At 35.2% G+C, this 23,867-nt stretch overlaps 1 protein-coding gene across 2 annotated transcripts in view; it reads right to left on the minus strand.

The window, feature by feature from the left end:
- LOC137404249 (probable methyltransferase-like protein 25) overlaps nucleotides 1–23,867 on the minus strand; it is a 53,627-nt gene that overhangs the window by 26,092 nt on the left and 3,668 nt on the right. Inside the window, exons 2-8 of one of the 2 annotated variants that reach the window (XM_068090424.1) lie at nucleotides 23,673–23,814; nucleotides 22,862–22,948; nucleotides 20,686–20,901; nucleotides 15,649–15,765; nucleotides 13,005–13,132; nucleotides 12,569–12,680; nucleotides 8,116–8,232 (exon numbers count right to left, since the gene is read on the minus strand). In XM_068090424.1, coding sequence (XP_067946525.1) covers nucleotides 8,116–8,232; nucleotides 12,569–12,680; nucleotides 13,005–13,132; nucleotides 15,649–15,765; nucleotides 20,686–20,901; nucleotides 22,862–22,948; nucleotides 23,673–23,807 — 912 coding nt within the window. In that variant the 5' untranslated portion in view covers nucleotides 23,808–23,814. Of the gene's footprint in view, nucleotides 1–8,115; nucleotides 8,233–12,568; nucleotides 12,681–13,004; nucleotides 13,140–15,648; nucleotides 15,766–20,685; nucleotides 20,902–22,861; nucleotides 22,949–23,672; nucleotides 23,815–23,867 lie in introns of both variants that reach the window. The other variant, XM_068090425.1, reaches the window with a different exon arrangement.

A 23,867-nucleotide genomic window follows, 5' to 3' on the forward strand; every position in this document is an offset into this window, starting at 1 on the left:
AGCTCAAAAAGCGTGGTTTTATCACAAGCTAGCGTTGTTATCGCGCTTTTTAAATATGCAATGCTAAATAGCTTTATCTACCTTTCAGAAAATACTGATATTATTTTTAAGGCTGAAATTAAATATTAATGGATTTTAACACACCCATCTCTATTATTCTAAATTGGTCTAAACATCCCTACGTAACTTCTGTTCCTAAAAAGCTAGGTTACGTCACGTATTTATGGGCGGAGCTTGTTATGCCGATCGTGTTGTTTTCGAGACCGATATTAAAACGCTATAAAAAATCCTTCATTACTCTGAAAGTTAGTGGCCTAATCTTTATTTTGATCACAAAATCGGAATCAGCGTGTCTGATTTCCCTAAAAAATACGATAAAAGTTGTTTGTGGCAGTTATGGTTTAAGAAAGTATTCATTCATTATTAGAGACGATGATTGGATTAGTATATTTCACATGGTTTTTATATTTCATCAGTAAAGAGATCATCATATCACTTGATAAAAGCAATTGAAAATGAAATCCACCAATTCATTGTTGTGCTAGGATTTCATGTAGTTTCATCTTGAGCTCTGCCATCAATTTACTACTGTGTCCTAAATAAACTTCCACAGCTGATAATTACATATAATTGCATTTCTACCGCACATGAACCACCAGGAGCTTAAAATATTATGTTTTTCACCAAAAATAGTGAAAAAACCATAAAAACTGGTTTTTTCACCCTGGTTTAAACCGTTGGTTTAAACCGAGCCAACCCTGACCTGAACTGCTTTTGAATAAAACATTTTTTGGGTTAGATTATAACTAATGGCTTGCATTCAAATTAAGTCCAACATTTCACTGACTTTATTCGCATAGATCAGATAATATATGAATAACACAGGTTTATGGGGTTTGTATGATTGGCTTAATGACAATTAGGATACTAGTGATTCCTCTAATATACTATTTGGTCTAATGAAGATTAGCCTAAAATTGATTTAAAGACAAAAATAGAAATACGAAAACTTAATCAAACTTGTTAAAGTGGATTTGCTTTCGGAAAGGAAATGGCTTCGCACAAATTTAGAAAAGAGAAATGCTGTCGACTGCATTTGAATTTCATCGTTTCTATGATTCCGAGTGGAAACAACTCTGATTACGATTCAAAGCATGGAAACACAGTGAATATTTGAGAGTATTGCATAAGTCGGTGACATAAATTTTTTAATGCTATTAATAGGTACTGAGGCGCTTGTTAGCGGGTTTCAGCACGCCCCCCTGATATGATAAGCAGCGAGCGATAGAACATGAGCTTATCAAGTACTTGAGGTGTTTGAGCAGCTGACAAAAGGGGAGTTTATGACAGATATGCAGGAGACAAAATGCATCTTATCATAATGAGCGACTTTTCTTGGCAACAACAACGACTTTATCAGCAGATGGAAGATTCCATGATCCGATTTCAACACATGACCCTGACCTAAGCAACAAAGAGCAAAGTCTCTTGATTGATGAATGGAAACAGCGATCAGGATGTGAGCTACCAAAATGATTTCGTCAGCTTTTGAACGATGACTAGCATAAACATCAGATATTGTTATGATGGTTCGAAGATATATTTAACAACAAATCAAGTTCTACCAGCCTATACTGTATGTTCAGAAAGCTGAGCATAGCTGTTCAGAGAAGGGTCACAATCCAAGAGCATTTACAGTGTTTCCACAGGCATGCCTTACTACAATACCATTACAGGTGCAACTGAGGCAACAAAATGGATCACTTTGCAGTAGGGTTGCACAATAGCTCGATAGTCGAGTGCGATAGTCGATAGTTGTCTTCTCGATATGAATATGCTGCCTATTTTTTAGACTATCAAAACATCTGAAACTAATATATCGTTATCGAATAATAAGAAAGAATATAACCCGATAGTTTTGCAGATAGTTATTGTTGTTTCTTGTGCAGATTTTTTTCTGCAGATTTTCTTTTTACCATCGCTTCCCACAATCCTCGATCTTTTCAGGCCCGTGTGGTCATCTGGCTAGTGAAGTTATCACTGGCAATTGAAGCCAACTCTATCCATGCCTTACACACATCACAACCCTATCTGTCAAACGAGTGTCACAACTTTAACTATGTCTTATAAGCGACACCACTCTACCTGTCCTATGACTGTCACAACTCTACCAATATCTTACACGTGTCATAACTCTCCCGATGTCTGATAAGTGTCCTAACCCTACCTGTCATACAAGTGTCACAACTCTACCAATGTCTTACGAGTCTTACAATTGTCATAACTCTACCAACGTCCTACAAGTGTCACAATTCTACCAATGTCTTACAAATGCCAAAACTTTATCAATGTCTTTCTTCTCAACATCAAACTCTACCGATCGATAGGTTTTCATTTGGTATGTCAAAGACTTGGTTGTATGATGGTGCATCGACTGATAAAACATGACCAACGATCGATGGCAGAGCTGTTTTAGCACAGTGACGAAATGTCAATTTCTACCAGTCCACACTGACTTATTTCCATACATCGGCTAACAGAATCACTAGCAAAGACAAAGATTTGTCCCTATTGTATGTTGAATCTGTAAAAATTTGTAAGCTAAGGTGGATTACAAGTCTGGGTTTGACTGTTTCTTATAACATTGGCTCACGAAACTCCTGCAGGAATAAGTTGACCAACGTGATGAAAATAAATTGATAAAAATTGAACACAACTCGGAGGATTGCAGACAGCCTTGGTAGCTCTAACAAACATAACATACAAAACATGTTTTTTTTGAACATTTCCAATTAATTACGCTGGTGGCTTAAGAAATCTTGTTATATTGTAATATAATATCTTGTTATATTGTAATGCCAGGACAAGAATTGAAATCTTTCGGATTATCAAAGCAAGTTGAAATCAGAGAAAGGAGAGAAAACTGAGAGATAAAAAGAGCTGAGAGTAACTGAGCCGACCCAAACGGAGACAGCAGAGATCTTACATACAATCAGTTCAAAATTGAACCTTTAAAGATGAACTTAACACAAAATTTCAATTGATTTTATCAGAAAGTATTAGTATTTCTATATCATCTGAAATTGTTTTTGAAGTTGTAGGTGATCTGACTGCCGGGATATTTCAACAATAAAATCGACAAAATGTGATCGCACTTAAAGCGCTAAGATCAAGCGGACTATGTGGTTATGATGTCTATAGTTGCAAAAAGACCGGCAGAATAGAGACATGTAATGCTGCAGCTTGAATACAACAGCTGATACCGACTATAGCAACGATAGCAACTAGTGACGTTATTTTGCTCAATTTTTTCTTCTAAGCGTTTTAACTGGGATCAAGTTTTGTTGATTTTAATCCTGAAACATCCTGGCAGTCAGATCACCTGAATCATCGAAAACAATTGCAAGTGACGACAAATAATGATGCTTTCTAATAAAATCTACTGAAAATTTTGGGTCAGTTTATCTTTAAAAGGTCATTTTAGGCTTTCTTGAATTTTACATAGCTTGGATTACTTTGTTGCCACAAAACATTTTCTTCTGCAATGAGACTGCATATAGAAGGATTGAAAAATAGTGGTAATCAATGGTGATCAATTAGAGGTTTTACATTTTTTGTACATAATGCTGTTCTATAGCAAGTAAAACACTAAAAAAGCCAGTTATCCCGGTGGCTGTCCTTAGTGGTGCCTGGATAACTGGTGGCTGATTAGATCCCTTCTCCCCGCCATGCCCATACCTTGACCTCAACAGTGTCCTTCAGCAAGTACATGTACATTTATTCAAGTCTAAGTGTCAATATGTAGGTAATAAAAATCACGTGGAAAGTACATGATACCTTGTCACTGCAGCACCTCAAGCCATTGCTTCATCAGCCTTATAGATCCCATAGAAACAAAATGAAAAGTTGCTTGTTGGGAATATACTGCCCGTATATACTACACACATATTTCCATAAACCTGTTATCAAAGAAACAAGAAACAATTGCGCACAAAAAATGACTATCTACCAGGAACACATTGTGAGCTGATCTTGCAATTCGTGGAACATGTTTGATAACAAAATATCGCACCAATGTTGAACGCCATTGAACCTTCATGTAGTGATTCTAGGCTTTACGACCTTAACGGCTTTTCTCTTGGTCCATATTGTGACTAATAGGTACACCAAGTCGTAGAATGCGAGAGCCGAAGACAACCTAATACTAGTCTGCCCATAAAAACATGGATAAATCAACTTCTAGAATAAATGATTTTTATTTTATAAATTTTATTATGAAATATACTGTATATATATTATATTATATTTTTACATCACACATGGGGTGATAGAAAAGTTATGTAACAAACGCCACCCTAAAACAAGTAACACATTACACTTATAATTTACTGTACGTAATAGCGCTAGTTTGCTGCCCTCATAATACTGCCATAGCAGTCATTCATGCTAACATATTGAAAGTGGCTGCCATATGTTGATGGTACTGAGTCTACCCTTGTACATAGCTCCAGCGAATAAGCAACTGGCTTAAAGGCAGTGTACAAATTTCAATAAGTTAATACATGTACATTAATCACTTTTCCTCACTTGGATTTGCATCAAATGGATATTGATTCGTCTCCCCTGGTTTGCATGATAGAATGTCGAATTGCTAGCCGTATATTTTAATTGCTATAAGCGACACTTTATATAAGCGTACATAGCAGAAATTAAAAAAATTGGACAGTTTTTTATATTTTCAGTGCGGCTAAAATGTGAGATCTTGCATGCGCTGCTTTTAGAATATGCAACATTTGATTCGAATAAAACAAATACTATACTAATATTACACTTTGCTAACTTTTGAGCTAAGGTAATAGTGATATTATATTGCTCATATTGATAGACATACACTATGTTTTTATTGTGCATATGACGCGGAGTTGGAGTTGTGCACTCGTTGAATTAGCGTCTGATAATAGACGACTGTTTCAATAGACATTTGCATGTTGTGGATTGACTCGGGAATTTGTTGAAAAAAGATAAGGAATTCTACACCACTGGTAATAGCGGTGCACACATGTCTTGCTCAATCAAATTAGGAATGACAGAAATGTTAAAAATTAAATCGCTTGCGCAGCATTTTCTTGCTCAACATTTGCATAGGCTATTTTCATTATTCGCAAGCATAAAACATTCGATAAAAATTTGCGAGTAGCAAAATGCTCTGAACTTGCAGATTTTTGATGTCTTCATCTTGTGGATGATACAAATTTGCGGATTAACCGTGTCATGGAAACATATTATAATATCTCTAATATAATAATATAATATAACATAGTCATAGGCATGTACAAAATTAAATGTTTTTAGCAATCACACTGCAATTATGTTAGTAATAAGATTTGTATGAATGACCAATATTAGGCCATCTTAAACAATGCGCTTCAAAAGCCTCGGGTGACAGAAAACGTGCATTCATAAAACATTTCCAAGACGATTAAAGGTTTTTACTTTGACAAGTAGATAGTCGACTATATCTATCACGACTGGACGCCATGTTTGTCAGTGACCAACCTTATTGACCAAGTATTATTGATTAACCTTATTGATCAAGTATCTGAGTGATAAATGATTAAAAACTGATTCATGAAAACATTTCTCTTTATTAAATTATTCATCTAGCCGGCAACCATTTTTGTTAGCCATTGTGGCTGTCACATTGGACAACTTAGCTATGAAACTTGCAGTCAAATCTCTCTACACAATAGCTCAATAGTCACAATACAATCGGAATGCGCTTATGTACGCCAGTGAATTATAATAGCTATCTGTCCATTAGTGACATTCGCAAAAAAAAACAATTATGGAATGAACAATGGTTATAGCAAAGTGGTACTCGGTATGCATTCGCTTTAACAATTAAATACCAGAAATACGCAATATTAAAATATGCGTAAACAGAAATGGCCGTGTGTGCGTGATATGACAAATGAAGAATACAAGATGAGAAAGAAACAAATCACAGCTTGTTCCAGCAAACTACAGTACTTTGATCAACCTGGTGTATACGGTTCAATCTACAAATATTGCTAGTGCAAATGCTGCATCTCCAGATATATTACTGTATTACAATAATATACTATTGTAACATAGTTATGTAATTACCTTCGCTACTTTGGGGTTCAGCTTTAGGGGCTTCAGTACTTCGCAGGGTGAAAAATAATCATTAAAAATTCAAGAAATTGACTAAAAAATAAAAAACAAAAATATATAAATCTGGCGTAGTAAGACTCCTCACGGGTATCATTGTGATAGCAGTCGGCGCGGTTGGCTGTTTGCCTGTTAAGTTTAGAAAAGTTTATAAGTTTCAAGTAACACAATTCATCATATTTCTTAAACATCCTCAATCTTCAACATCATTCCATAATAATAATAATAATATTATTCCATAATAATGAGAAAATAATAACAAAAGTAATAAAAATAAACAAGTAAAATAGTAATAAAAAGAGAAAATGCTTACAATATTATATAACAAAGTAAATTTATTAGAAATGAGTTTATTAGTTTACGGTGCGCGAATTTTTCCTTTTCGCAGAGCCGGCGGGTGCTGGTCCTGATTAACCGCGAGAAGTAAAGCATTATTACATTCACGCATGACACTATGTCATAGACAGGTGAATCTAAAAATCTCTCATAAAGGCCTCATTGAACACAATAGAGCTGAAGTAACCTCAGTTTGATGGTAAAAGGAGATTTAACTATAGCTTCTCAAAAATGTAGATATTAAGCACTACTATAAACAAGGGAGTTGTTGTGTTGATGGCAAGATGGTTGAAGCACACACTGATTATATATAATACATGTACTGACATATACTGGTGATCATAATTGTGGGACCATCTAATAATGTCTTTTGTTTTTTTGTCTTTCATGGCATAAACTCACTTTACTATCTCAGACTATACATAATTTATACGCCGTACTTTTCGGACTATTAACCGCTACTTTTTCTGATGATTTGAGCCATGCAGCTTATATAAGGGTGCGGCTATTCTGTGGCTTTTTCTTTGACCGCTAGGGCGCATTAACCAGAATCTCCGGTTGGTGCGCCTCTAGCGGTGAAAGAAAATACGAAACAATGCCTAACGATACTGTTCCGTTAGACATTAGGTTAAAAAACGTCGGTTAATATGAAACGGTGCCGTTAGACACTGTTCCGTTTTAAACAGCAAAGTTGCTGCCGTGTTAAAAAGCACCGTCCTGAGTTCTGCGGCCTATACAAAGGTGCGGCCTATGTATTGTTTTATTATTGGTTTTTGGAAAATAAAGCAGATGCGGCTTATATAGGGGTGTGGTTTATAGTCCAAAAAGTATGGCATTTGATAAGTAAGTTTTGTAGACACTCCGTCTGCCACTAAAGGTATTCTTAAGAAATATACACTATTTATTGGGCACCCATTTTATCCCATCCTGTGATTGGCTATATTTATATATATTATATATAAATATATATATAATATATAATAAATATATGCACATATATATAATATATATAAATATATGCACATATATATAAATATTACATATATGTGTATTATATATATAATACACATATATATATATAATGTATATATACAGTATGTGCAAAAACCATACAGAATTTGGCAACTTTTATCAACGAATATAAATGTAGTTTTAGTGGATTTTTGTTATAATGTGCAAATATCGCCAAGTTACACCACAACCTAAAAGGCTAAAAAGGCAGATATCAGTTGATATATAACAACATTAATGTATAGCAAATTCTTAGCTGTCCGTTGATATGTATATAGTCATAATTCGTCAAATAGATACTCAACAAACTACATGTATGAATTTATAACAAATAACGTGTGAAGGTGGTCCCAAAATTATGATCACCACTGTATATGGCTGAGCGTGATCACTACTCATAGTGAGCTATTTCCTCCAACAATAGCCGGTCTGTAATTTAGTTTCTACACATAAACCAGCAAGTTAACATCAGACTTGCTCCAACCATGTTACCATACAATCTGAACTGAGACAGGCTTGGTAATACATTCAGTAACCACAGAAGACCAACTAGGCTTAGAGCTGAAAGAGACATGCCTCACTGCCTGCACAAGTCACGTCTCCAATGTATTTCTCCAGATCATCCTCTGGACTGACGTAAGCGGTTATGGCTTTATATGAGGGTGAACTGGCGCTATGTTTCCTTGTCTCTGTCTAAATAAAAGAAATAGGCTGAGGCCGGCTGTGATCAATATTTGAAAAGAAGTAATTAGATTCAGTGATTGTAAATGATTCCATTAGTTGTCAGCATGAGAAAAATGTTACATAAAAAGGTTCACTGTGTACTGCTTACATAATTTATTAGTATCTGTCTGGTATAACAAGCATACAAGGATATAATTGTCTTCTCTTTGTGCTACAAAGACTGAGGGAAGACAATTCCAGCAATTATGACTTAAATAACTTTAAGATGCATTGTTACAGGACTTGATAGAGTAAATATTTAGGTCATTTGTTTCTGAGAAGAAATCGAATTATATCTAAATATAATTTTTTATTTATACACAAGTACAGCGTTTCAGTTTTATTTTCCGCTTTAAAAATTGACTTGCAACAAAATTTACATTACAGTTATTTGGTATCAAAAGGTTCACATGTCTAGCTCTGCTGTGTTGTAAGTTCAAAATATGTGGAAATATGATAATAAGCTCTTAAAAGCTCAAAAACAAACAATTTCAATAAAAACGGCCATAGGTTAGAATCCCTTATTTCGATGTGGTGAGTTTTGACACGTGATGTTATCACATGAAATGAAAGGCCAATAAAAGACTCAATATAAAACGCCTCGTAGCACTAGTTTATGACAAACACTTCGGGTTCTACTGGAAAGCCCTTATCAAATATACACTATGTTTCCATGATGCGCAGTACTCCAATACAGCCCCCTCCGAAGTCGAGAGGATTGTACATTTACGTGCTGCGCAGTGGTTGTCAGCAAATTAGCCAGAGAAAAGAAATTGTATAAATCGAATCGCTGGATGGATACATGGAATCGATCATGGATACCGAACGCCAAAGACGGTCTTTTTATGCTTTTGTCGTCATTATACTTTTACTTACAATACATATTCACAAAGTTTTACACACCTTAATACAATTTTTACAAATATATATATTTTTAATAAATATTTATGTAAGTAATATATTATTTAAATGTTACTTTAGGACTTGCCACCTATTTTTCGAAAAGTGTTGGTATCGATAACAAAGTCCAGGAAAGTAATCACTTCATCATCCTCGTTGGAGCGGACCATAATTAAATTTAAGTGAAAAAATATCGGAAGAATAGCAAAAACAAGATAAGCAGGATAACTTTTGTACTAGTTTATGGCGCTCGAAGAATCTGTCTCCACAGCATGAGAGCTATGCGCCGCCACTGCGCAATTGCTGTTTCCTTGCTGCGCATTTGCACTGGCTTCGCACTGATCAGTGCGCAGTGATTTCAGTGCGAAGACGCGGTTTCCATGCTTCGGAGAGAGCGCAACTCCGAAGTACTGCGCACCATGGAAACATAGCGATTGATGATGCTACTTGACAGTTTCGCTTCAGCTTAGTCTAATCATCTAGTCATAATCTGATCATGTGACCCATATTTCCGGCTATATGACACGAACAATTTCTGTACCATTTTTCAACCATCACCGGTGACCAACAAGCTCTTCATGTTTATCTGAGGAAGATATGCACCCCTCGAGCTAAAGTTAAAAAAATTAAACAGATTTTTAGAGGCTAAGTTTTGAGATATCAGTGCTCAAAGTGACAGCATTACAATGATAATGAAATAGATGCATGAGGACAATAGACATGGTTTCATTGAATGGGTGAAATATATTTGTAAAAATATTTTGACGAAATAGGTTGCATAAAAGTGTAAACAGAAGCATATCGTGTTCAACTACGTCACATTTGAGTCATTTTGAGAGGGATTCCAACCTACGGCCGTTTTTGTGATGGCTGCGATTAACTGTTCGTTTTTGAGGTTTTAACAGCATGTAATCACATTTCCACATATTTTGCACCTACAACACAGCAGAGTAAGACATGGTGAATCTTTTGATACCAAATACCTGTAATGTGAATTTTGTTGCAAGTCAACCTTTAAGAGAAATCAGAGGTTTGAATACTTAAAATCTCAAAAATTTGTAAAAAGGGTATTTTAGAGATGCTCTTTAATCATCTTCCCATAAGAACACAACCCTAATCCGATTTGATAGAAACAAATGAGTTACAATAAAACCATTGGATATCTAATAAGAAATTTAGCATATGATCCTTGATAGTTTATACAAACTTTGGGCTAACATGTAAGTATTTCTTTACAGGAACACAGTGAATATACATCCGATGTCATGTAAATCGTGATATGACAACTCTTAAAGAGACATATTAGTAGCTACAATCATAACGTGTAATTCTTATATAAAACATGCATCTTGGACAATAGCAGTAAACTGGGGATTACAGGACTGCTATAAAGAAGAGTATCGGAACACTTTCAAAGATACTCAGGTGATTACTTATGATGAATTTATTATTTCTTCAAATTGCTTTTTAATTTGACGCTTGCAAACCTAATCTTGTGGTGTTATATACAAACCTTGTATACAACAATATACAAGTAACCTGATCCTAGACCATATTAACAACATTCAATCAACTGTGAATGTACTTACAATAGTACAATGACTTTTATACTGAATATCATATTGAATCTACAACTTGTAGAACTCAATGAAAAAAAATTAATAAAATTGAGTAAATAATTTCTTTGTACACACTTTTAAAGAAGTGATGTTTTAGAGGTAACTAAAGAAACATAATAGTTGCAGTAAACATAGTAGTTGAGTCTCATAGAGTGTGTATATTTGTTATGTACACTGAGTCTCATAGAGTGTGTATATTTGTTATGTACACCGAGTCTCATAGAGTGTGTATATTTGTTATGTACACCGAGTCTCATAGAGTGTGTATATTTGTTATGTACACCGAGTCTCATAGAGTGTGTATATTTGTTATGTACACTGAGTCTCATAGAGTGTGTATATTTGTTATGTACACCGAGTCTCATAGAGTGTGTATATTTGTTATGTACACCGAGTCTCATAGAGTGTGTATATTTGTTATGTACACCGAGTCTCATAGAGTGTGTATATTTGTTATGGAATAGAAAAAAAAGTTTTAGCGTTGTTGCTGAGGAAAAGAGTTGTCTAATCTTTGTTTATTTTTGATCCTTCATTACTAAGAATACCAATCAGTCTGTCATTAGTAACTATCTTTTTACATATCTCGGTCGGAGCCCTTGGTATTTCAGTGATATTTCCAAAACTAATAGCTCAATCGACTTCGTACTTTAAAATTCTATCGGAAACATATTATACCACCAAAATTCCATAATCCTACATCAACCGCAAATACAGAAAACAAAGTGAAACTTCTACGAGTTAACTCGAGCAAAATATTAGGTGGGAAGACAATTCCAAGAACAATCTCTCATAAGCAGATAACCAAACCGAAGTATTTGAATGGTCGAGGGACAAGCTTTTATCACAATTGTAAGAGTGCATTGTTCTTATGCTTTCTTATGCTTCTCTTGCTTGTTTCTTATAATCTGGTTGCCCCTTTTCTATCATATAATTTTGTTAGAAAGCTTAGAATGCTTGTCAGGTTCCCAGAGTGCTACTCGCTCTTAGAGTTTTACAGTTTTAGAGGCGTTGAACAGCGAAATATGATTACAATGAATAGACTGTTCATAAGCACGCATATTAAATGTATTGTGAAAGCAACGAGTGACCAGTGAAACTGCTTAAATAGAACAGATCAGGTCTTAATGGACTTTTATTGACAACCGAATAACAAATAAACCAAAGCTGAGTATATCTCATATATAATACATTTAGTGTATATATACATGTACTATAAACTTGAAAAGCTGGACATAAAAACATGAACATCAAGTTACATTCAGATCCCTTGAATTTTACTTACATTATTACTTGTTGATTTGTATATAGTATATTTATTTACACTAGTAGTTTTAAGTTATAATTCTCACTCATGTAGATTTAAATTAGTAAAAGATGATAGAGTTTTCTCTAAAACTCTGACTGAACTATATTAATTTCATGGATATTCAAAATATATATTAATTTTAATGTTTACTCCTCCGTAATACTGTTAGATTACCAACTTTTAAAACACTTTTGTCCAACTCACTCAATAACTCCAGATTTCTGTCTTTCCATCTTTTTTCTTTCGGCATGTAATGAAAAAGATCATTTTGTTGATGATTCCCTACACCAATAAATGGTTATACATATATTTTGATAGTCTGGAGATTGTCTCCCCTGTTCATAAATACAAAAAGTAGTTCAACGCCAAAGTTTATGGAATGCAAGGCTACTTTTAACACGCCAAATATGGAACATAGCCTTGGTACCCTAGCTATGAGCATAGCCTTGCAAACAGTGAAGACAATAGTAATTGAACATACCTCGTCTGGCATGACTGCCTGTAAATTTTTCTCAGTTGCTTCCCAGGCTTTTTGCTTCGTTGCAGAATGGCGCACTTCACGCTCAACTAGTCCGGTGTACTGCTTTTCCAAACTGTAAACAGTTGAGCATGGGGAGCAAACTCCACAGGCAATTTCAATGCTTACCTAGCAGAAATGGCACAATAGTTTACTGTTTCTACTAACTAAAACTTGTGTAGCACATTGATAGCTAGCAAAAATAAACAATGCATTATCAAGGATATTCTACAATTCAAAAGCTTCAAAAATGTGTCAAAGTGATTTGAGTGACTGGCACAGCAAGTAACTGTAGTAGCAACAAATAGCACATAGTAATATGTAGTAACTAGTAATATGTACAAAACACATCGACAACAGCTCATCCGACAACAAGAAAAGAAAACAACAAAAAGATCACCAAACTCTACCGTTGTTTCCTCTGCATAGCACCATGGGTGTTCCCTTCTTGTGAGTCAATGCCGATAACATTGTATCCGTATTGCATGACGAGTGTCGTTGCCAAATATCCTTTACCACTGCCCAAATCTACAATCTTACACCATATACTGACGAAAACAAAGCTCTGAGGCTACTTTTTCGACAGACAGTCTTTAGCAAGGTATAATAGCGGTGTGCAAAATTATGGCAACTCACCGAAACCTCACCCTCACCCCCAACATCCCCACTACCCCCGACATCCCCACCCCAAAGCCGTGCTTGTTGTCGTTAATGAAATATCATTTCATCCAAACTTTGCGTGTATAAATTTATACACGGATTTAAAGCTGAACGTGAACTCTTCTCCTCCCATTAAATAAAACTTTTATCATTTGACTGCAAAGAGTTACAAACTAAATTGTGCTCTAACCCCAGAACTCCGGGTAAACTTGTCTTTAATTCCTTAACCCAATGACCTTGTCAGGGCCCCCAACATCTGTACAAAAAGTGCAGTTCACATTACTCCCTCATTTGGACAAGAATCAATGCCCAACTACCCTTATATGCCCAACTACAAATAAAAATTCATAGTTCATGGAATATGTAAACAGATAAGTGTGTAATCCAGGATTTAACAATTATTGATTATCGATCTAATGCATCTCTGTAATATCAGACCACAGTGTTGCAATATATAATATGATGCCTTCATAATTGACAAATGAGAAAGAATTTATGTATACCTATTTGATTTGATGGAACGCGTGGTCCTCATTGGACAGATTTCCATTGTAATAGTTCTATCTAAAATTAGCTTCATTTTATGTTCGTTCATATTGGACTCATAAATTCGACGTTGAAAAAGGTGGCTTTTGAATCAACGGTAATCTGTCGGAAATGATAAATTGAAGTATGGTTGGTGAAACCTTTTACTTTTTGGGTTGCAATAAGTTGTCTAAATATACCAACTTGCATGCAATCACAAAATTCTGCCCACGCGATTAATGAGATGGCTATAATGTTGGCCAATATGAAACTCCAACCTTCAGCTTATTAGACTAAATCTCCAACCTACTGAGCTAATAAGCCAACTTCCAATACACCAAAATAATTGTGCTGATATTCATTTTAGTGACTTGTGACAAAAAAGCGAACAGACAGACAAACAACAGCCAATCATAACATAGATTAGGAAAATTCACAACCTACTCACTAAACAATGTTTCAGCAGTTCGGTGAACAAGTTGTGACTTTACCAAAACTCATGAAAAATTAAATTGAAAATTGCCTTCTCTTTCAAATTTAAAAAAGTAGGAAAAGAATAGACAACTCTTTGTATTGTAGAGTCGCAAATGCTTCAATGAACCAATTTTCTAAATTGTAATATATATATATAATTGTAATCTATATATATATAATTGTAATCTATATATATATATATAACTATATAGCTATATAACTATAAAATAGCATATATAATTACATAATTATAGCGTAGCAGATGATGGGACATCACAAAATGTCCCATCATTTACGCAAGCTGCACTTCATAGCTCCAGAACTACTATTTTGAAAGCAGTACATTTTATATTATCTGAAAGCCAAGAAAATACTGCATCATTAATTCAAACAATTTTATAATGGGAGCAAATGTGCATGTATAGTTGGCATGAAATAACTCTAAATGTCAAATTATTATTAATAGACGCACCCACACGCAAATAATCTTGGTTACAAATGAATAACTTTTAAATACAAAAAGATAAAGGTATAAAAATAAGAAAACAGCAAAATCGAAATGGAGTTGTTATAGACAAATCTAGCTTGCCATTTTTAAATAACAAATATGCAGCAGTTGTGGATTTCTTGTTGTATGTACATCGTGCATGTCTTAATGGAGAAAATGTGTAAAACATTCGATGTTGCTAGGGTAAGATGTTGCTAGGGTAAGATGTTGCTAGGGTAAGATGTTACTAGGATAAGATGTTGCTAGGGTAAGATGTTGCTAGGGTGAGATGTCGCTAGGGTAAGATGTCGCTAGGGTAAGATGTCGCTAGGGTAAGATGTCGCTAGGGTAAGATGTCGCTAGGGTAAGATGTCGCTAGGGTAAGATGTCGCTAGGGTAAGATGTCGCTACGGTAAGATGTCGCTAGGGTAAGATGTCGCTAGGGTAAGATGTGGCTAGGGTAAGATGTCGCTAGGGTAAGATGTCGCTAGGGTAAGATGTCGCTAGGGTAAAATGTCGCTAGAGTAAGATGTCGCTAGGGTAAGATGTCGCTAAGGTAAGATGTCGCTAGGGTAAGATGTCGCTAGGGTAAGATGTCGCTAGGGTAAGATGTCGCTAGGGTAAGATGTCGCTAGGGTAAGATGTCGCTAGGGTAAGATGTCGCTAGGGTAAGATGTCGCTAGGGTAAGATGGTAGAAAATTAGAAAGATTTATAGAGTATAGATGGACAATAAAGTTCACTCAAACTAACTTACTATCTCTTGGGCTGAAAACTTTTCAAAGTTCAGTGTTTTAGCTATTTTTATGGCGTGTTACGTAATGCGCTTAGCAGTGCAAAATTAAAAGAGCAAAATATGTTACCAGAGAGTTTTCAGAAGTTGCCCATTCAAGTAATTACCTTATTGACTTGAGAGTGCCTCGCCACTTGAGAAGCAACCTCTGCCATTAGTTCTACTTCGTGACACTTCTTCTCTCCCATAGAGTGACTCACAAATGGGTCAGATCTATGTGCAGCCTGTATAAACATACAGTACAACCAGATAATCTACGTAGTCAGTCAGCCATACTTCGCGTAGTTATAAATACCTCTTAACAAGCATATGAAACAATATGCAGAATTCTAACGAGAAATAATATTTTGACGTCTAATCTTGTATAGTCATAAGTCTACATACGAGTGCCCGAACATGCAGAAACTCGAAATACGAGCTGACTTTTTAGCAAGCCTCTTCCTTGAGATACGAGTAATATTCAAGATACGAGCGTATGAGCCGGGTCTCGACGGCCACTATACTGTATGGCCAAGTATGCAAGAAGTCGCTTTCAAGCACATGCACTGCTCGGTCTCTCGCCTCGAATCAATTTGAAAAAAGTTTTTAACAGGTTGGTTAAAAGTTATATCGAACACGAGGCAAAAACGCGTAATCAGAAACAGATGCTAAAAATTATGACAACAAAATTAGAGTAAGTTTAGTAAAAGTTTAAAATTTAGCTTTAAATGCGTTTAATAAGAAATATTTATTGAAGTTAAATTTACATTTTCTATAGTGCTCTCAAGTCTCTCTCAGACCGTTATCAACGACGTCTGTCTCGAAGTTAAAAACTCCATTCAATAGTGTGCATAGTGATGTTATATTTTATTGCAGATCATAACAACTAAATGGGTATTTGTCACTTTGTTAGTGTAGGTAGTGAATTGTAACAATTAAAAACACTTTTCCACCATAATATCCTCTTTAAGGGGTTTTTTCATAATATGGTAACGGATTAATTTGTATTTAGTTGTTTTATATAGGAAATGGTGCCTTGAGATACGCGTAAATTAACATACGAGATTAGTACCAGAATGCATTAAGCTCGTAAGTCGAGGTATGACTGTACGTATATACAAGCAGGTCCCCTGTTCCTAGACTACATTACAGACTTTCAATCAACTGTGAGAGTACTTAGAATAGCATAAATCCTTTCGAATTGTGTATCATTCTGATGCTTAACTTTGTAGAATTAGTGAGAAAAAAAACAGAAATTAAATAGAAAAAATAATGCTGTCACTGAATATATTATAAAAATGATAAATGCACAGAAAATCAAATAATTTATTTCATGTTTTGTGAAATAATAGTTATAATTTTACATTCTTTCAAAGAAGTGATGTTTTAGAGATAACTGAAGAAACATAATGATTGCAGTACACTGAGCCTGATAGAGTGTGTATATTTTATGAGTAAAAAAGCAAATAACTTCAGCATAAAGCTCTTGTTGCTGAGGAAAGCTTTTTAGCTTTGTTTATTTTTGATTCTTCATTACTAAGAATTTCAATCAGTTTGTCATTAGTAACTAATGTTCTGTTTGCAGCCATTTCATAGCTAGTTGGAAACTCCGTCGGTATTTCGACAATATTTCAAGAACTAGTTGCCCGATCTACTTACATGTACAACTTTGGAATTACACTGAAAACTCACTGAATTATACTGCATCACTTACAAAGCAGCTAAATTGGTATAATTCTAGCGTTACCGGATGTGGGAGAAAACAAAGCGAAACTACGCAGGCAAGTTTCTCGGACATAGGATCTGATGAGAAAACAACTCCCCGAATTATCTTGAGCCTAGGGTTTGAAGTATTAACATACAAAATCAACAGGTTTTGGTCTTAGTTTTAAAAGTAAAATATATAAGCAATGACCGTTTTGTTGAATCAATAAACGATATGAAGTTTTTTTCATAAGATCAGACCTATGATATACGACTGATATCAAAAGCATGTTGAAATTCGTATTTTTGTAGGAAATACAAATTTCCAGGCAGGCAATAAACATCTCAAGTTAGAGTGATTATAAACAGAAACACCACAAATATCTAATAAAATCAGTCAGTTTTAAATACTGACAGTTTAGTTGAAGCAATTACAAATATGCTTTGCGTGATGTCATACAGATTTGTTCCTCGGCAACCAAAAATATGCTTTGTGTGATGTCATAATTGTTCCTTGACAGCCATTATTATATAAATATATGCTTTGTGTGATGTCATATTTGTTCCATGGCAGCCATTATTATATAAACATATGCTTTGTGTGATGTCATAATTGTTCCTTGGCAGCCATTATTATATAAATATATGCTTTGTGTGATGTCATAATTGTTCCTTGGCAGCCATTATTATATAAATATATGCTTTGTGTGATGTCATAATTGTTCCTTGGCAGCCATTAATATATAAATATATGCTTTGTGTGATGTCATACGGAGTTGTTCTTCAGCAACCATAAATATGCTTTGTGTGATGTCATATTTGTTCCTTGGCAACCATAAACATATTTTGTGTGATGTCATAATTGTTCCATGGCAGCCATTAATATATAAATACATGCTTTGTGTGATGTCATAATTGTTCCTTGGCAGCCATTATTATATAAATATATGCTTTGTGTGATGTCATAATTGTTCCTTGGCAGCCATTAATATATAAATATATGCTTTGTGTGATGTCATATTTAGAAGCCAGGCCATTTTAGAATAATTATTACAATAGCCAAATACTTGTTTTCCAAATAGTTTGTTTTCCAAATCTATTTTTCTAACAACTAAGGGTGGCCTCGGGCAGACGTAAGGATTAGTACAATGGCAGTTCTGCGCGCTGTGAGAGATCGTCGTGTGTAATAACCATGTGCACAATTATTCTTAGTTGTGATATAGCGGTCGAGTGGCACAGGTAGGAGCACACTTCCCTGGAAGTCTGAATATCTAGGTTTTATTCTCGTGCAGCATATTTTTTCCTAACGATCTTAGCGTGGCTTCAAACAGCTGAACGAACATGGTTCTTCTTATAGCAAAGATTGAAGCCAACAAGCCTGTTGGCTTGCTGGTCTTGTTAGTCCATAACTATTACCAACTTCTACATTTTAGAAAGCTTACCTTCCAGTCATCAACATCTCATAAACTCTAAAACAAACTCTTACAGTTTCTTTTATTTTAATCGTAGCAAAACTGATTTAATTTAGCTATTACTTGCTAATTATTTCACATTTACATCTAAACCTTTCACAGTCATTTTATTGTTTTTAATTTATTTGACCTGCACGAAACATTTTCCTTACGATATGAAGTTTAAAAGTTGTTTGACAAAGTTTGAAAACCTTTACAGTTGTTTTTATTTTCTATCTTAATTTATTTCAATTACACAAAACACTTTTCATGATATGTAGTTTGAAAGTTAGAATGGTAAATGTTGTGTATGTTAAATAAAAATAAATTTTCTGTTCATTGACTTTTTTATTACGCAACGCCGGGCATTCATCTAGTATAACATAAAGGGTTAAGTCGGTACAAATTCTCAAATTCAATTGGAATAACGAGGATCTCATAGTTAGCCTTAAAATTATTGCATTTTCTCCTGCCGGATTTAACGGAAAACCGGAAATAAAACGATGCAAGGGGTATCTCTACTCTATACGATAGTGCTCTCGAAGTCTAACGTGCCGTTAGAAATCGTCAGGCATGCCGATAAAGCATTGGTCGAATGGTGCAGGAGTTAGAGCGTCGGTCGAGCAAGCTGAATGTGATGAGTCGGAGTCGCATCTGAAAGGGATGTTTTATCCTAACCTCTAACTCGAGTTTCTAACAGACAAACGGACAGACAGCCACCACCCCTATTATAGTACAGATATATTTTTGTTTTATTTATTTTAGAAATATACAATTTTTTTTCTTTCGAGCAGAGATCTTGCTGTGAGGCAAAAGTAAAAAATCAATTGAAGTTGACATTGAAGGTGTGCTCTCCCCTTAGCGTAAAATTAGCGTAATCATCAACCATAAACCAAGTGAGTGATAAAAAGAGAAGTTGTCGATACAAATCGATAATATTACTGTTCCTGTACAGCCATTAAATTAAGAAGCTATGACTAGTTTTTTCTTATTGAAGGGCCAAAAGGGCGAGTTTGGGAAGATCTTAGAACGGATTAGGCAATTTACATGTACAGTCAAACATGGATAACTCGAACATCATGGGACCGAGCGAAAGTGTTCGAGTTATCAGAGGGTTCACGTTATCAGAGCACTGTCACAAGTCCATGTATTTACTTATTTATTAGTAGATACATGTACATATACAAACTATAATATAAATCAAAAGCACAAATGGCTTGTTTCAAATTAAATGCCTCCAATGTAAAGTTTAAAACGTTTTTATCAAAAAGTATAGAGATTTTTCTATCACTTGAGATTGGTTTGTTGTTTGAGGTGATGTTATTGCCAGGACATTTTTTAGATTGACATTGGCAAAACTTGATTGTTGTTTAAATGCTCAAAAGAAAAGACATCTTTTTCTTTTGAGCGTTTTACCCACGATCAATTTTGCCGATTTTTCTTGAAGTTTATGCAAAGATTACCTCACTTTACCTTGCTTCCGAAGGGCGATCGCTAAGCGGATGTTTGGTATAAATCAAATTTCACCAAACTTAGAAAAGTCGTAGACAAAAATATTTTGCCAATGGTGGTAATAACGACGCTTATGAATTACGAAAAGTTGAGGTTTACCTCTATGGCTTGGAATAAAGTGATTTTTTAAAGCGATAACAACCGTTTCGGTAGCCGTTGGGAAAAAAACAGTTCGAGTTAACAGTGTTGAGTTCGAGTTATCTATAGCAATTTAACATTACGTGGGAACGGACCAAAGAAACCGTTCGAATTAACCATGTGTTCGAGCTATCCGTGGGCGAGTTATCCATGTTTGACTGTATTTTACATTTTATATTTTTATTTTATGGTAACATCTTTATGGTGAGATGCAGGATGAATATTTTCCTGCATCTTACCATAAATTGAAAATTGGTGACATGTATTCTACTAACCAATATCCATGACCTAATGAGTAAATCTTATTATATCTGTTGGCATTATATAAAAAGCATCTAAGGAGATGCACGAAGTACTAACTTTGTTAAAGTAGAGGCTATAGATTTCTTCACACTGCCTCGGATAACTCAGTTTGTTCATATGAAAAGATGCCGCCTCGGACATGTAATGCTGCAAATCTGTATGCTGCCATACCAAAGGAAAATCTGGGTCCTCTGTTAAAAGGTTTGACCCAACCTTCTGAGGTGGTAAAGAACTGGCTGTCGATTTCCATGTCTGTGAATGGGCTTCTTTATTCTTTGAAGTATAAAGACATGCATGGTAAATAGAGAGAACTTGCAGTTGGGTAAAATATTAACATGAGCATTCACAGACAGCGTCCGTTTCTGTAAACTTCTGAGCTCCGTGTAGAAGAGACTAAGTTACAGTATCTCTCACTCTAAAGCCTAATATCTAGAAGATATATGCTTACCGCTTAAAACCTTGAAATAAAAAACTGTGGCTTTGGAAAAGTATCACATCAAAATCAATTGGCCAGATACTTGATGAAAGTGAATAAATTATGTTAACTGATACGCTGGCAGTCTCGTGCGCAGTGAGAGATCATCAGGTGTAATAACTATGTGTGCAATTATTCATCAATTCGGCAAGGTAGTTGAGCAGTGCAGTTAGTAACGCACTTGGCTGCAAAACGGAAAATCCAAGTTTGGCGTGCGAAGTAATCTTTTTTCCTAACGCTTTTTAATGTGGCTTCAGACAGAGGGACAGACAGACAGACAGAGGGACAGACAGAGGGACAGACAGAGGGACAGACAGACAGACAGAGGGACACGGTTCTTATTAAAGTAAAAATGTATCTTAAAACATATGGTAATGTTGGCTCAATGACTCAACAAGCTCAACACAAGTGGCATGAGAAAACAATGGGTTCATAACAATTCTGTGATATCATTGTTTAGGTCTGTGGAAGGCAATATCTTTGTTTAGGTCAGTAGAAGGTAATATCATTGTCTAGGTCAGTAGAAGGTAATATCATTGTCTAGGTGAGTAGAAGGTAATACCATTGTCTAGGTTAGTAGAAGATAATATCATTGTCTAGGTCAGTAAAAGGTAATATCATTGTCTAGGTGAGTAGAAGGTAAGACCATTGTCTAGGTCAGTAGAAGATAATATCATTGTCTAGGTCAGTAAAAGGTAATATCATTGTCTAGGTCCGTAGAAGGTAATATCATTGTCTAGGTCAGTAAAAGGTAATATCATTGTCTAGGTCAGTAAAAGGTAATATCATTGTCTAGGTCAGTAGAAGGTAATATCATTGTCTAGGTCAGTAAAAGGTAATATCATTGTCTAGGTCAGTAAAAGGTAATGTCTAGTCCAGGTAGTATCTTGCCTAGTACTGTCTAGGCAAGTAAAGGTGTAAAGTTTGTATTTTACTGTATCAAACTAAACTGTGCTTAACTTTCATTTTTATATCTGTTACCGACCTCTAAAAAAATCTAATATTTACTAGTACACTGGCAGTCCGGTACTCGGTAAGAAATTGCCAGATGTAATAAGTAACTGCACAATTATTCCAAACTGCAGCAAAAATTGGAAGAGTGTCAGTCCAGAAAGCAAAGAGTCCGCGTTTGTATCCCGCCAAAAGCAATCTATTTTTCTAACAACTAAGGGTGGCCTCGGGCAGACATAAGGATTAGTACAATGGCAGTTCTGCGCGCTGTGAGAGATCGTCGTGTGTAATAACCATGTGCACAATTATTCTTAGTTGTGATATAGCGGTCGAGTGGCACAGGTAGGAGCACACTTCCCTGGAAGTCTGAATATCTAGGTTTTATTCTCGTGCAGCATATTTTTTCCTAACGATCTTAGCGTGGCTTCAAACAGCTGAACGAACATGGTTCTTCTTATAGCAAAGATTGAAGCCAACAAGCCTGTTGGCTTGCTGGTCTTGTTAGTCCATAACTATTACCAACTTCTACATTTTAGAAAGCTTACCTTCCAGTCATCAACATCTCATAAACTCTAAAACAAACTCTATTCACCTTATAGACCTATAGATGTTAGCAACATTTAACTAACTACAATGGTCTGCAGCGAAAGCAGTGATTTTGAGGGTTTATTGTTAGAACTGATGCTAACAAAAGTAATAGTAAACCATGACACAATCAATTCAGTCTTACTACAAATAAGGTATCAATGAGTACAATGAGACCCTTCACAGTCCCTAACATCACTGATATTTTATGATAACTTTTACCTCCTTTTGCCATTCATCTTTCATCAAGAGACCTGACATACAAGTGCCAGGCAAAGATTCCAGACTATCTTTTATTGATTGAGGAACCTACAAGGTAATTCATGGACTAAAGAAATACAATATCTTCTAAATATGGCAAAGACAACTCCTAAATCATAGTTTATACAAACATGATGATGGCTAATCAGCAGAATCAGACACATTTACTTGAAAGGAAAAAAGATAGTCAAAGTTATTGTTCCAGCAAATTTACTCTAAGGAGAAACATTACTGATGAAAATAGGGAGCGAATAATTCACTTTACTTGAAGGCGATCAATTCAAATTTTGCAAAAACTTAGGAGAGTATGATTCTACAAATGTACATGGTGGAATCATACCCTGCTAAATTTTTGCAGTGGAGCTAGTAATAATATGTAGCCTTGTCAAGATAATACAGTGGCACTTCAGGCAGTTAAGTTATGTTAGCCTAGCACAGTGGTAGATGTTGCCTACTAAAATGGTAAATTGACCATGTGCAGTTTCGTCAAAGATCTATGTACACTAAGCATAACGTGGTATAATATAACAAATAAAAAATAAAACAGGGGTACAAACGAAAGTTTACTACCAGCAAGTGATGATGATGTATGTTGAAAAAAAAAGTTATTATTTGAATACTCTGATCCATCAACTGATTTGATAGTTAATCCTTATGATCATCCGATTTGTAATGCGTATGGCACGGACACCATATGCACCTCCACACCCCACATAAGACTTGTAGCGTATGGCTACACAACAATCATGTCATGCACATGATGTTTACTTACCTGATTCCAGTAGTTATTAATAATGAAATTAGTGTTATGTAGATTGGCTAAGGCTAGATATTTGCTAAGGAAGTCTGCTGCAAGTTGAAGGTCAGCACGACACAAGGCCAAAAGTTCTTGTTTCCTAGTTTCCATGCAAATCCTGAAAATTAAAGATATTAGTAGATCAAGAGACTAGTGGAATACGCTATGAAC

This window comes from Watersipora subatra, chromosome 9 (genome assembly GCF_963576615.1).
Source record: "Watersipora subatra chromosome 9, tzWatSuba1.1, whole genome shotgun sequence".
Classification (NCBI taxonomy): domain Eukaryota; kingdom Metazoa; phylum Bryozoa; class Gymnolaemata; order Cheilostomatida; family Watersiporidae; genus Watersipora; species Watersipora subatra.